The sequence below is a fragment of the Drosophila sechellia genome, chromosome 3L, assembly GCF_004382195.2.
Source record: "Drosophila sechellia strain sech25 chromosome 3L, ASM438219v1, whole genome shotgun sequence".
Taxonomy (NCBI): domain Eukaryota; kingdom Metazoa; phylum Arthropoda; class Insecta; order Diptera; family Drosophilidae; genus Drosophila; species Drosophila sechellia.
The window spans coordinates 7,245,848-7,259,277 of NC_045951.1; the positions used below are offsets into that span (position 1 = coordinate 7,245,848).

The following is a 13,430-nucleotide window of genomic DNA, read 5'->3' on the forward strand; positions in this document are numbered from 1 at the left end:
TGCATATTTATTCGTTGATTTTATATGCATTTGCTGAATGAATTGCAGATTGCTGGTAATTAAAATTAGTGTAGCCAAAAAATAAAAGGGATGTTAATTAAATATATGAAACTGGACAACAGTTTTCACGGACTTGATTTTGAAACGAAATATGATTTGTCTTTACTTATATTCAACGACTAATAAAATACAGAGTTATTATCGCTATTTTATTTATGTTTTATAAATTTAAATTTAAGTTTAAATGAACTGGAACTAGTGGGTTCTCTCGAGCCCTGAATATAAGAGGGGAACTACCTACTTGGTCATAAAAGCGATCCGCCTTTTTGGTATCGTAAGCAGGCGGCAGCGTCTCCAATAAAGTGATAAAAAAGGTTAATGCGATTAGCCCTCACGCCAGTCAGTCTTTTAGCCCAGTCAATATCGGACTTTTGGGCAATAATGTCTTCACTTCTCCTGGGTTTGCTAACCCTACTGCTGCTGCAGCCCATGGTGCTGTTCGCTTGGCAGGATTACAAGGACTACAAGTTGTACGAACTGAAGATCGAAGGAGCTGAGGAGCAGAATCTTGTAAGGAAGTGGTCGAAGGAAAATCCCTTATGGGACTTTCACGAGCCAAAACGCAATGAAAGCCTACTAAATGTGATGATACCACCTGAGGAAGCTAAAAGGTTTTTAGAAACATTGCGAAACTACCACTTGGAGTATAAAGTTCTGATCGAGGATCTGGCTCCTTTGGTGCATGCCCAACGAGCTGAGAATCTTAGGAAGAAGCTGCTGATCCAATGGCCACACATAGATGTACTATCAGCATTTTATACCCATTCAGAAATTAATGATTATCTGGATAGTTTACCTGAAAGATTTCCGAAACGAGTTCAAGTGAAGCAATTTGGTTGGAGTTACGAGAGACGCCCCCTCAAAGTTTTGACTATTACAAATGGAGATGGTAGGCGGAATAAGCCGGTGATTCTAATTGATGGCACGGTCCATGCTCGGGAATGGATATCACCATCGATGGCGCTTTATATCATCCAGCAGCTGTTGGACAACTACGGTGATAATCAGGAGCTCTTACAGGACTACGACTGGGTGATTATGCCAGTAGTCAATGCGGATGGATATGAGTACACACACGCGGATTCTCGTTACTGGCGTAAATCGCGTCGATCCACCAGCAATCCGGATTGCATTGGCACGGATATCAATCGGAATTTTGGCTACGAATGGGGCCACGACGAGGGATCTTCCTCGGATCCGTGCGAACCTATTTACCGAGGTGAGCGACCATTCGACCAACCCGAGTCGCAGGTCCTGCGAGATGTGATGCTCCATTATAAAGGACGACTCAACTTTTATCTCTCACTACACTCGTATGGAAACTATTTTCTGTTACCATGGGGTTATACCAGGTATGTTTGTTATCATTTTTAATTTTTAATTCATTGCTTAATAGAAAAGAAATTAGTTTTTAAGTGACCACTGAGATCGCAGATAATTTTTAAGATAGCTAATATATTTATCTACTTGATTGCCAAATTAAAGAAATCGCAAGATATGGCAAGAATGAGTTGCTCCTTTGGGTTATCAGTATGTTCTATATTTTTAGATTTGAATTATCACTTACCAATATTTTAAATTCAATAGATATTGTAGTCAATTCTACTGAAATAACTGATTATACATTTTGATCTCATTTTGATTTTTTTTATTTATTTATTATACTTATATTTATTTACAATATTTTCCAGGTATTATGTAAGCTTTCGTTGATAGTAAATTAGATTTTTCCTGTAATTGATAACGATATAATTTATTGGTGGCTTATATTTGCTATCTAATGCGACTTTATCTTAATCAAAAAGTTATTTTTTTGTGCTTATATAAGAAGTACCATTTGTTCATTATTTTAAGGCTGTTTTTAAGTAAGCCATTTAAATATTCTTAGGTCTATCAAAACTATTAGAAATTGAACAATTGTATTTTAACTTGGCTAGTATCGGGAGCAACATTTCTCTTCTTACTCCTTATATGTAATAAACTAATAATAATTAGTTAGATTAATAATCCTATATCCCACATCCGGCGATACGGCGGACTTTGCATTCGGCGTGGTGAATGCCACAGTTGCCATGACCATGGAGCTGCCGGCTGCAGGTTTCCAGGGATTCGATCCCTGGGTTTCCCAAATCGAGCGGTTGGTCACGGAAAGTTGGGTGGGAGTGCGGGCCATGGCCGCGGAGGTGATAAGACGCTATCCGGCGTAATCAAGCTGTAAATAAAGAGACATTAGCGTCGAGTTGCGCCAGTTCTGATTTGCTCTGATTTGCGGGTCACTCGTGCGGGAGTTTTGGAGTGGTTTATTATTTATGGATCCATTTGTCGATTAGATATGTGGCCAGTTGACTGTGTCTAGCTATTTAAGTGGCCCGGCACATCCACGCGGTTGCTCAGTTCGTGCGAAGATGAAGTTCTCTCTGGGTTTGCTAGTCCTCTTTTTGGGCACCACTCTTGTGGCTGCCGAACAGGATTACGAGGGGTAAGTATTGGATCTACTGATCCAACAAGGATAGCCGCCAGGATTTAGATATAAAATTGTATATTTAAAATATTCGCTTTCAGTTACCGCATCTATGAGGTGATTCCGTCGACTGCCGACCAGGCTCACCTGTTGCACAAACTTAGTCTGCAGGGATACGATTTCATCAGCGAGACTCGTCTGTTGGGTCATCCGTCTCGTGTGATTGTGAGTCCCGGTCAATTGGAGCACTTCCAACAGCTGGTTGAGGGAGAGAAGATGACACATACTCTGGTTAACTCCAACCTGGGCGCCTCTATAGCCGAGGAGTTTGCCCAGAGGCAGATGCAGCGCCTTTTGGCGCCCATCACGGGAAAGGGTCGTTTGAGCACGGAGCGCTACTACACGCACGAGGAGATTATCAACTATATCGATGACCTGGCCAAGCGTTTTCCCAGGCGAGTCTTCGTTAAGACCGTTGGCTGGTCCTACGAACAGCGAGTCCTGAAAACCATCACCATCACCAATGGCGATGGCAAGGCTAACAAGAAAGTGATCTTCATGGATGGTGGTTTCCATGCTAGGGAATGGATTTCTCCAGCAGCTGTCCTCTACGTCATCGATCAATTGGTGGAGCAGTTCGAGGAGAACGCCCATCTGCTGAAGGACTACGACTGGGTCATCCTGCCACTGGTCAATGCCGATGGCTATGAGCACACCCAGACCGGAACTCTGGCTCGAATGTGGCGCAAAACCCGTCAGCCATACACGTCCGCTGGACAGACGTGTTACGGAGCTGATCCCAACCGGAATTTCGACTTCCATTGGAACGAGGAGGGCGCCTCCTCGAACCCATGTGCGGACACCTATGCTGGACCAAAGGCCTTCTCCGAACCGGAGACGATTACCGTCCGGGATCTGATGCACTCACTGACCGATCGGGGTATTATGTACCTCACTATCCACTCCTATGGCAACTATCTACTGTATCCTTGGGGATGGACGTCGTAAGTCATGGCTATCGTATTTAAAATATATATACTTTAGCAAGTAACTCATAATTCACAGCGATCTGCCCGAGAATTGGGAGGATCTGGATGCGGTAGCCCGCACTGGAGCTGAGGCCATTGAGAACGCTACTGGTACGGTGTACACCTATGGATCCTCCACCAATGTCCTGTATATTGCTGCTGGAGCCAGTGATGACTATGGCTACTATGCCGGCTTCAATGTGTCCATCACAATGGAGTTGCCCGGTGCTGGCAGCATTGGATTCAATCCTCCAGTGACCCGCATCGATGAGTTCGTCACCGAAACCTGGATTGGCATCCGTGCCATGGCCGAGAAAGTGATCGAGATGTATTAGAAGATGTCTTTTAGTTTTTCCAATAAATTACCATTAATCTATAGAACACAATATATACCCACTGATATGTCAGTGATGATAGAGACGTAAATTTTCTAATATTAAAAACATTTTCAGTTCTTTGTTATGGAAAACAGTATTCAATTGAAATCGAATTAGATTCACTTGACTTTCAGAGAAAACGTAATTGGGAACCAAATTGATAATGGCTCGTTATTATTATGGTTAGCAGTCTTACTCTCCAATCTATTTCTCTTGATTTTACCACCATCCATATAAAAAGTGCGATTTACCGATAACGAATCAAGAATGTCGTCAACAAAAGTTTCTTCGATAGCTTGGAATTGCTAGTGCTCAGATAGGGATCGCCTTTGAAAGATGACAGTTGGGTGGGTCTTTCTGGCACTAAGCTGCCTGAGCTTGTCAGCAGGACTGCAGAGAACCAATAAATACGAAGGGTAGGATATAAAATAAAAAAATATAATTTAAATTGTAATTTAAACTAATGTTTTTTTTAGTTATAAAATCTACGAAGTCTCTGGTAAAGCTCGTTCGGTAGCCTTTGCAGTGTAATAATTGTAATGCATTTTTGTGTTCTTTATATTACTTTTATTGAAATAGAGATTCAGTATGATATCAGTAAAATTGTAACTTCTGTTAAGACTCGTTAATATTCAATTAGGACATGTTGAAGGCTCTTTGACGACTCTTTTACGACTGCTTTGTACTTGGTCTTGAAGAGTCCAAGCTAGCCAAATGCAATCCGTCTGCGCCGGCAGAGACGTTGCTTTGCTCTTATGTACTTAACTTTGGCAGCGAGAGCGCCGCTGTCTAAGAGAGTCATGTGCACATAAAGATCGAGCAGTCGCGCATGCTAATTATGCTGACTCTGCACTTCTGGTCTGAATAGCATTCTTGTGTGGTCAGATTGCTGAGCACTCAAGATATGCCTGGGAACTGAAAAGTCTTACATAAACATTGTTGCAAAAGTGCTACAATGTGATTGTTCCCAATGTTCTGATTTGATACAGTGCTTATTCGATATGTGTGCACATTACATCTCCCTCCTTTTGGAAAATAACGTAATTTTATGAAGTTATTTTATAATTAAAAATTTTTTATATATATATATATATTTTTTTTTTTTTTTTTTTTTTTTTTTTTTTTTTTAGGAAGTAATTTTAATGTTAAGGAAATTTAATTTAAGGAACATTCTGTACAAACATACGTGTTCTTGGGGTTTTTTTTTTTTGTGTTTTTTTTTTTTCAAATTTTTAGTTTATAATCGTTCAACCATCAAAGATGATAAAAGAAAAATGTTTTCTTACATTCAATGCACTTATGTGGGGTTAACTCTTTTCTCTATATATATATATTTTTTTTTTTTTTTTGCTGGTGGCCACCATATTATTTATTTTTTTTTTTTTTTTTTTTTTTTTTTTAAGAACTAAACAATTTTAACCTATCCTTATGTACCGTTTGTGGTTTTTTCTTATCATTTGATATTACTATATTATCCCTTTCTTCAATCTTTACTACCGTATATGGTCCAGTATATTTGAAATCTAATTTATGTCCGGTTTCGTTTTTTAATAACACCTTATCTCCTATTGATATACTTATATCGTTTAATTTTAAGTCATATAATTCTTTATTCTTTTTCTTCTGTTCTTCGAGCATAATTCTTGCTCTGTTATATGCTTCTTCTAACCTATATTTACTTTCTTTAGCATAGTCTTCTATATTATAAATGGGTTCTATTCTATCCGTGCTATTAAAATGCTTTGGTAAATTGCATGTTTTACCAAAAATCAACTCATATGGACAATAATTATGTGCCATAGAGGGTGTAGTATTAAAACAAAATTCGAAATATTTTATCCATACGTCCCAGTCAGTTTTATCAACCGATATGTATGACCGGATGTATTCGTTAAAAGTTCTATGACTTCTTTCCACTGTTCCTACCGTCTGATGATGGTGTGCTGAAGAAGTTATATTTTCTACTTTCAGGTATTTGCATAAGTCTTTGATAATTGAATTTCTGTATTCAGTTCCCATGTCCGAAATGAACGTCTTCATTGGACCGAACTTTAGTACAAAAGATTCAAATATTGCTTTCGCTACTGTATTTGCGCTTTTATTTGCGATTGGAATGGTTACCAAATATTTTGTCAGGTCGCATATAAGTGTAACAGCATATTCATTACCGTTTTCTGACTTTGGTAGTGGACCTATCGTATCCACTATGACTCTGTCAAATGCGCTTATTGGTGTCTCTGTAATTGATAAAGGAGTTTTTGTGTGTTTCATAATTTTAGCTTTTTGGCATTTTGGACATTTCCGTATGTACTCTGTTATTTCCCGAGTCATACCTTTCCAAAAGTAATGTCTTTTAATCCTGGCCAGGGTTTTTGTAATGCCTGCGTGTCCTCCTTGTGTTGGATCGTCGTGGTGTGTAGACAGGATTGCTTCTTTTTCTTTCTTTGTATTCACTAAGGTCACCGGGTTGAGTAGCGCTACTCTTAATAGTTTTAATGTTTTATTGCCCATTTTCTTAAATGTATCTATTGAAATGTTATCAAAGATATTTTCCCACGGTGCCATTTTAAGTTGATTGATATTATGCATACCGGCCTGCTTTTCAAGCCTGTGGAAAAATTGACCTAAGTCGAGAGTTCCATTAATATACAAATCTTCAACGTTGTATCTTGCAGTAATTTTTTTTCCATGTTTAAAAAAACATATCATATTATTTACATGCAATGTCACTACTTTGCGTACTTCGTCATTATTAATGACTCCGTATACTTTGGGCTTAGAAGCTTCTTGAGTAGTTTGCTTAGGCAATTCTACTTTATCATTTTTATTTCCTTTTCCTGCGCAGGATTCCTGTCTACTTTCATTTCTTGTAGTGACTTTAAGTACTTGTTTGGATATATTTTTTAGTTGGTCGATGGTTATTCTGGATAACGCATCTGCTACGTAATTGTCTTTTCCCTTAAGATATTCCACAGTAAATTCATATTCTTCTAAATCAAGCCTTATTCTGGTCAGTTTTGAGCTTGGATTAACCATCGAGAACAAGTATGTTAACGGTCTGTGATCTGTTTTGACGGTGAAGTGTCTACCATATATATATGGTTTGAAATGATTTATCGCCCAATGTATTGCTGACAACTCTTGCTCTGTTGTTGACTTGTTGCTCTCACCCTTAGTGAAGCTACGGGATGCATAAGCTACTGGCAAATGGATACCATTATAGTTCTGGGTCAATACCGCTCCGCATGCCTCTTTGCTTGCATCAGTTATAATACAGAACTCTTTGCTAAAGTCGGGGTATTTCAGCAAAGTTGGATTCATTAGTTGTTTTTTCAGGTGTTCGAAGGCATGCTGGCAATCAGCTGTCCATTCGAACTTTACATTTTTCTTACATAATCTTGTTATGTGACGGGAATAATCTGCAAAATTTTGTATAAAACGTCTATAATAGTTACAAAATGATACGAATCTTCTGGCACTGTCTGCGTCAGTAGGAACTGGATATCTCTGTATAGCATCATATTTAGTATCGTCAGGCAATATGCCTTTATCAGTACATTTGTGTCCAAGAAAAGTGACTTCACTCATGAAAAATGAGCACTTATCTGGATGCAGTTTGAGGTTGTTTTTCCTGCATAGTTCAAAAACATTTGTAAGATTCTTGGTCATGTGTTTTTCAGAACAGCCTATGACAATTAAGTCATCCATGTACAGAAATGCTTGAGATGGTTCCAGACCTGTAAATGCCATTGTCATCATTCGTTGAAAGGAATTTGGAGCTATTTTTAATCCGTATGGTAGTCGCGTGAAGCGATAAGAGCCACTGCTCGTAGAAAAGGATGTTATATTTCGAGAATCTTCTTCTAACTCTATTTGATGGAATCCCGACATAAGATCCAGGCACGAGAAATATTTTGCTCGGCCTAATTGATCAAGTATGTCATCTATTCTTGGCAAGGGGAACTTGTCAGCTAACAACTTTTTATTTATTTGGCGATAGTCTATCACTAAACGCCATTTTTTTTCTTTTGAATCCGGTAAGGATTTCTTTGGAACTAGCAATAATGGGCTATTGTATTCAGATACAGCTGGTTCTACTATCTTGTCTTTTATTAATTTAGTTACCTGTCTCGATATTTCGGCTTGTTGTGAATGGGGTGTTCTATAGTTCTTAATATAGCTTGGTTCATCATCTCTCAATCTTATCTTTTGTTTGTAAAATTTATTTGTAGTTATTGGCTCTGTCTCCAATCCAAAAATATCAGTATATTGTGAACACAGTTCAGTCAACATTTTCTTATGTGCAGATGGAAAGTTTTTCTTTAATCTGCTTAAAATTGATTCGGCTCTTATGGAGTCGTTTAGGTCTGCTATTTTGTAGTTAGTTAATGGTTCAAAATTGATTTTGTTTACATTTAAAATTTTATTGCTGTTAGTTGTGTTTAGTATTCGGATGTACGTGTTTTTTGAATCTGATATCGAATTTCCGACAAATACACCATCTTCTATTTCCTGATTGGGTATTAGAATTTGGTTATCCACCGAACTTACGGTAATTTGCCTGATAACCTCACAACGAGATGGTATGGTTATCTCAGTGTTATCGATATTATGAAAAATTGGTATTTGTATCGCTTGTTTAATATTGTTTGGTCTTAGAATGAAAAAATCACTTTCTGTAGTAAAATCTAATTGGCAATTGAATGTTTTTATGAAGTCGATTCCAACTATTCCGTCACCAGGGATCGGAAAATTGTCGTCCACAACATGAAAATTGTGCGGTACTATATAGTTACCGGTTCTCATCTCGAGAAGTGTTAAACCTATTGAATTTATTGAACCCTTTCCAATTCCTGTAATTTGTGTTATATTATTATGATCAAGATTCAAAAGTTCATCTGAGTTTTCTTTAATGACTGATATATCGGCGCCTGTGTCTACTAGAAATGTAAGTATCTTATTTGTGTGTTCATTTTTTACTTTAATGAAAATATTTAGATTAAGATTGATGGTATGAACCTTTTGTTTTACTGTTCTTGATGCCCTAAGGGAGCCTGCTGGTTTTCCGACGTGCCTTGTGCATGTCTGACATTACCATTTTGGCTATAACTTGAAAAATTGCGGTTTTGGTTGTTATAGTTACCACCGCCTCTGTTCTGGTAGTTATATTCTCTATATCCTCCTCGTCCTCTGCCATTGCTATTGTTATAATTATTAAAGTTGTTGTATTGGCCGGTGTTCTGGTTATAATTATTTCTATTATTACCACCTCGACCATTTCCTCGTCCTTGGTAGTTACCTCTGGTGTAACTTCCTTGTCCTCTCTTGTAAAACAAAACGGAACTTGCACTTCCTGTCATCTCAGTGCTGCAATGGATGTATTTACTTATTGCTTCGTCCATTGTCTTAAATGTTCCTGCCTCTAGGATTGTTTTCAGTTTTCCATGATCGCAATTCTTTGTCATTGTATTGATTGCTTCCTTTGTGCTAAATTTGATAGCATGTTCTGGTTGCAATCCTTCATCTATATATGAAGATTCAAGAGACTTGCGTAGGTTTTCAATTTCATTTGTAAATTGTGTGGCTGTTTTACCTTTTTGGTAAACATTTGCCATTTTTGCTCTTACTACGTCCGTTGTTTCTCCTACGACCACTTCTTCTAATTTCCTGATTATGGCATCAATTGTAACTTCATTCTGTACTCTATAGAGTGTTGTTCCGATTATTTTTGATTTAATCACTTCAATGGCAATAGCTTCATGTGGTCCCTTAGTCAGGTTAACCAACTTGATTGCCGTGATAAATCTACGCAAATTGATCTTTTTACCGTCAAATTCCGGAATCGCCGTTGAAATGTCTTTTATGTATGCCCTCTGGGCAGCTGCTTCGTCCACCATGATGACAGATTTTGTTTCTGTTTCTTCTATGTCTGACTCAGCCAATTCTTCCTCCGTCAATTCAGCTAGTGTTAGTATAGCTGGAATTGTTAAGTTGTTTAAATCTTCGTCTTCTATTTCTGTTTCTGTTTGTTCGTCCGATTCTATTTTTACTGGCGAATTTAAAATGGTTGGTATTGATATATCCAAACCAAGTTTCAATTTTACAGATAACAAGTTCGATCTAAGTTTTATGAGAACTTTCGATACCTGAGACCAATGATCTGGATTTAGTCTTTCCTTGTTATCATACACTAGTATTCGTGCTTCGTTGAAGGAATTTACCAGAATATTTGCATGTTTCTTTATTGTCGGTCCTAAAATAGGTCTATTTTGTGACAAACATTTATGAGATTTTTCAAATTCGTTTCTTATTCTTGTTATGTTTTTACATAACTCGTTCCATTCCATACTATTTTATATATTCCTACTTGTTAGTATATATTTATATACTCATTCTTTAAAATATATTTTTTTTTTTTCTTTTTTTTTTTGATAATATATATATTGTTTTTTTTTTGTAAACCTAAAATTTATTTTTTTTTTAAACCCTGTCTAGATTATTCGCCCTACTCATATATCTTCTTTTTAATATTTTGTTGTGTTTTATGTACAACGTCAGAAGGAACTGGGCCACACTTGTAATTGTCAAAATTAGGAGTAAAACCCACAGTGCTTGAATATCTTCTGTGTGATCTACAATTTTGACGTTGTTCACGACATTAGCCGTGTTGTCTTTGGTCTGACTATCGTCAGATCCGAACCAACCCATAGTTGTTAATTGAACGATTATTATTATTTATTTTTATTTATTAAATTTTGATTAAAAATTGTATATTGCTATAATTTCTTCCTACACGTATGTCTGTCCAAGAAAAAGTTAGTTAGAGGGCATGTGTACGGTTTACAATGTTTTACTCTATATAATTCAATACCGTACACATGTTTTTAGTAAAAGCCTAACAGAGATTAGTATTTTTCAAGCAGCGTTTTCACGCATCGGCTTGAGGTATGTATTTTTAATATTAAGGCAGATTTGGGCATTGGTATTAAATACAGCCTCAACTGCGTTATTGCGCACCACTGCACAATTTGGCTTCAATCGCTTCCAGATTTTTGGCTTGGTTAGTTTTCTCTTCCTCCGTAGTTGCCGTCTTTATTAGGTCCTTTATTAATCTCCGTTGTTGAAGAAGCTTGATCCTTTTGCCGCTTCTTTTCTTCTTTATTTTTGGTTTCGGCTGTCTTCTTGCCCTATACTCAGCTATTGTGAGTGGGCGTGGTCCATCGTTTGGACACACCTCTAGTGCCTCTTGTAGAGTAGGTGCGTCCCTTTGCTCGATAGGAGCAGAGTCCTCCAGTTTGCGGCTTCTGTTGTCGTCTGGGTTTGATCAATTGTCACAATTTTATTTTTTAATGGTCACTGTTCGCATTTTAACTTTTATATATTTCTTTTTATTATTGTTTTACAGGCTTAAGTGACCATGTCACGGTCGCCATGTAATAATTGTAATGCATTTTTGTGTTCTTTATATTACTTTTATTGAAATAGAGATTCAGTATGATATCAGTAAAATTGTAACTTCTGTTAAGACTCGTTAATATTCAATTAGGACATGTTGAAGGCTCTTTGACGACTCTTTTACGACTGCTTTGTACTTGGTCTTGAAGAGTCCAAGCTAGCCAAATGCAATCCGTCTGCGCCGGCAGAGACGTTGCTTTGCTCTTATGTACTTAACTTTGGCAGCGAGAGCGCCGCTGTCTAAGAGAGTCATGTGCACATAAAGATCGAGCAGTCGCGCATGCTAATTATGCTGACTCTGCACTTCTGGTCTGAATAGCATTCTTGTGTGGTCAGATTGCTGAGCACTCAAGATATGCCTGGGAACTGAAAAGTCTTACATAAACATTGTTGCAAAAGTGCTACAATGTGATTGTTCCCAATGTTCTGATTTGATACAGTGCTTATTCGATATGTGTGCACATTACAGCAGAAACTCTTTCCGAACTGGTCAAGAATGCGTCATATTATGAGGTGTTCTCGGAATTTAATGGTGTTAATCCAGCCAAGATTATGGTGCATCCTGAGGAACAGGTGAACTTTGTGCAGCTGATGGATGAGAATAATGTGCAGTATGATATTATCAACCGGAATGTGGGTCTCACTCTGAGCCGTCAATTCGAAACGAACCGGATGTTACGCCAGTGGTTTCCCTACAATGGAAGATTGGGCACTGAGAGATACTACAACCATGAGGAGATTAACCAGTTCATCGAGGATTTGGCAAGGGAGCATCCGCGTAGGGTTTTCCTGAAAACCGTGGGCAGAAGTTACGAAGGTCGCTGGCTGAAAACCATCACAATCACCAATGGCGATGCCAGGCGTAATAAGAATGTGATCCTCGTGGATGGTGGCTTCCATGCCCGAGAATGGATCTCACCGGCAGCTGCTACTTATCTGATCAACCAGCTGGTGTATAATCTCGAAGATAATGCCGATCTTCTGCTGGACTTCGATTGGGTGATCCTTCCTGTGGTCAATCCCGATGGTTATGAATACACCCAGCTATCGGAGGATACTCGCATGTGGCGCAAAACCAGGAAACCCAGCAGTTCGGATTGCATTGGCACCGATCCCAACCGTAACTTTGACTTCCACTGGAACGAGGAGGGTGCCTCGGATGATCCATGTGATATCACATATGCTGGCGCCAAGCCCTTTTCAGAACCAGAGGCTCTGGTCGTTGGAGATCTCATCCATAGCTATGTGGATCGCGGACAGATGTATTTGACTTTGCATTCCTATGGATCACTTATTCTGTATCCTTGGGGCTGGACTGCGTATGTATCTTAAGTGCAATAATTTATATATTTTTTTTTAAATATTTTGCAATTTTCTATTTACCAGAGCTGTTCCCGATACAGAAGAGGATCTGCATGAGGTTGCTGCAGCCGGTCAAAGTGCTATTCAGGAGGCCACTGGCACTATCTATACGATTGGACCCTCTACCACGACCATTAATTATACTGCATCCGGAGCTAGCGATGATTATGCCTTCAATGCTGGCTTCCCCATTTCCTTCACTATGGAACTGCCCTTCGGTGGTAAAGGATTCGATCCCCCGGCATCGGATATAGATAGCATAGTCAAGGAGACCTGGGTGGGCATTGCGGCCATGGCCCGGAAAGTCATACAAAAGTATCCGCTTGCATAATACTATAACAACAAATTTGTTCGATTATTCAGTTTATTGATTTCCTCACCATTATAAACTAAATCGGGAGAACGCCAGTTTGATAGCATGTTTGTGGTATCTAAACGATAAAGTCTTTGGTAATTTTTGCAAATAAACGAATAGCAATAAAAGTTAGTTATTATTAAACTGTATTTTTGTTAAAATATAAATAATTTTTCTGGGTTATTTTTATTTTAGTTTTGTCAAACAAAAAATTATTTATTATTTTTTTTTTTTTATTCAACAATCAAGCTAAGTGTGTTGACAAATCGATTTGTAATCCGTTTCGCATAACAATCAAGACTCTCGACTTATCAAAAACATACATATCAAAG

General features: G+C 38.1%; 2 protein-coding genes across 2 annotated transcripts; both read left to right on the plus strand.

Annotated features, from left to right (window-relative positions):
* Window positions 1-410: 410 nt before the first annotated feature.
* Window positions 411-3,965, plus strand: LOC6620844 (zinc carboxypeptidase A 1). The gene is made up of 5 exons (XM_032717754.1): window positions 411-1,416; window positions 1,592-1,594; window positions 2,391-2,539; window positions 2,623-3,525; window positions 3,587-3,965. Exons 1-5 carry the CDS (start codon window positions 442-444, stop codon window positions 3,882-3,884), a joined length of 2,328 nt encoding a protein of 775 aa, XP_032573645.1. The 5' UTR covers window positions 411-441; the 3' UTR covers window positions 3,885-3,965.
* A 71-nt stretch (window positions 3,966-4,036) lies between these two features.
* On the plus strand, window positions 4,037-13,242 carry LOC6611144 (carboxypeptidase B). The gene is made up of 4 exons (XM_002035665.2): window positions 4,037-4,342; window positions 4,403-4,448; window positions 11,850-12,700; window positions 12,768-13,242. The coding sequence occupies exons 1-4, from the start codon at window positions 4,263-4,265 to the stop codon at window positions 13,072-13,074; spliced, it is 1,284 nt and encodes a 427-aa protein (XP_002035701.2). The 5' UTR covers window positions 4,037-4,262; the 3' UTR covers window positions 13,075-13,242.
* The last annotated feature ends 188 nt before the right edge of the window (window positions 13,243-13,430 follow it).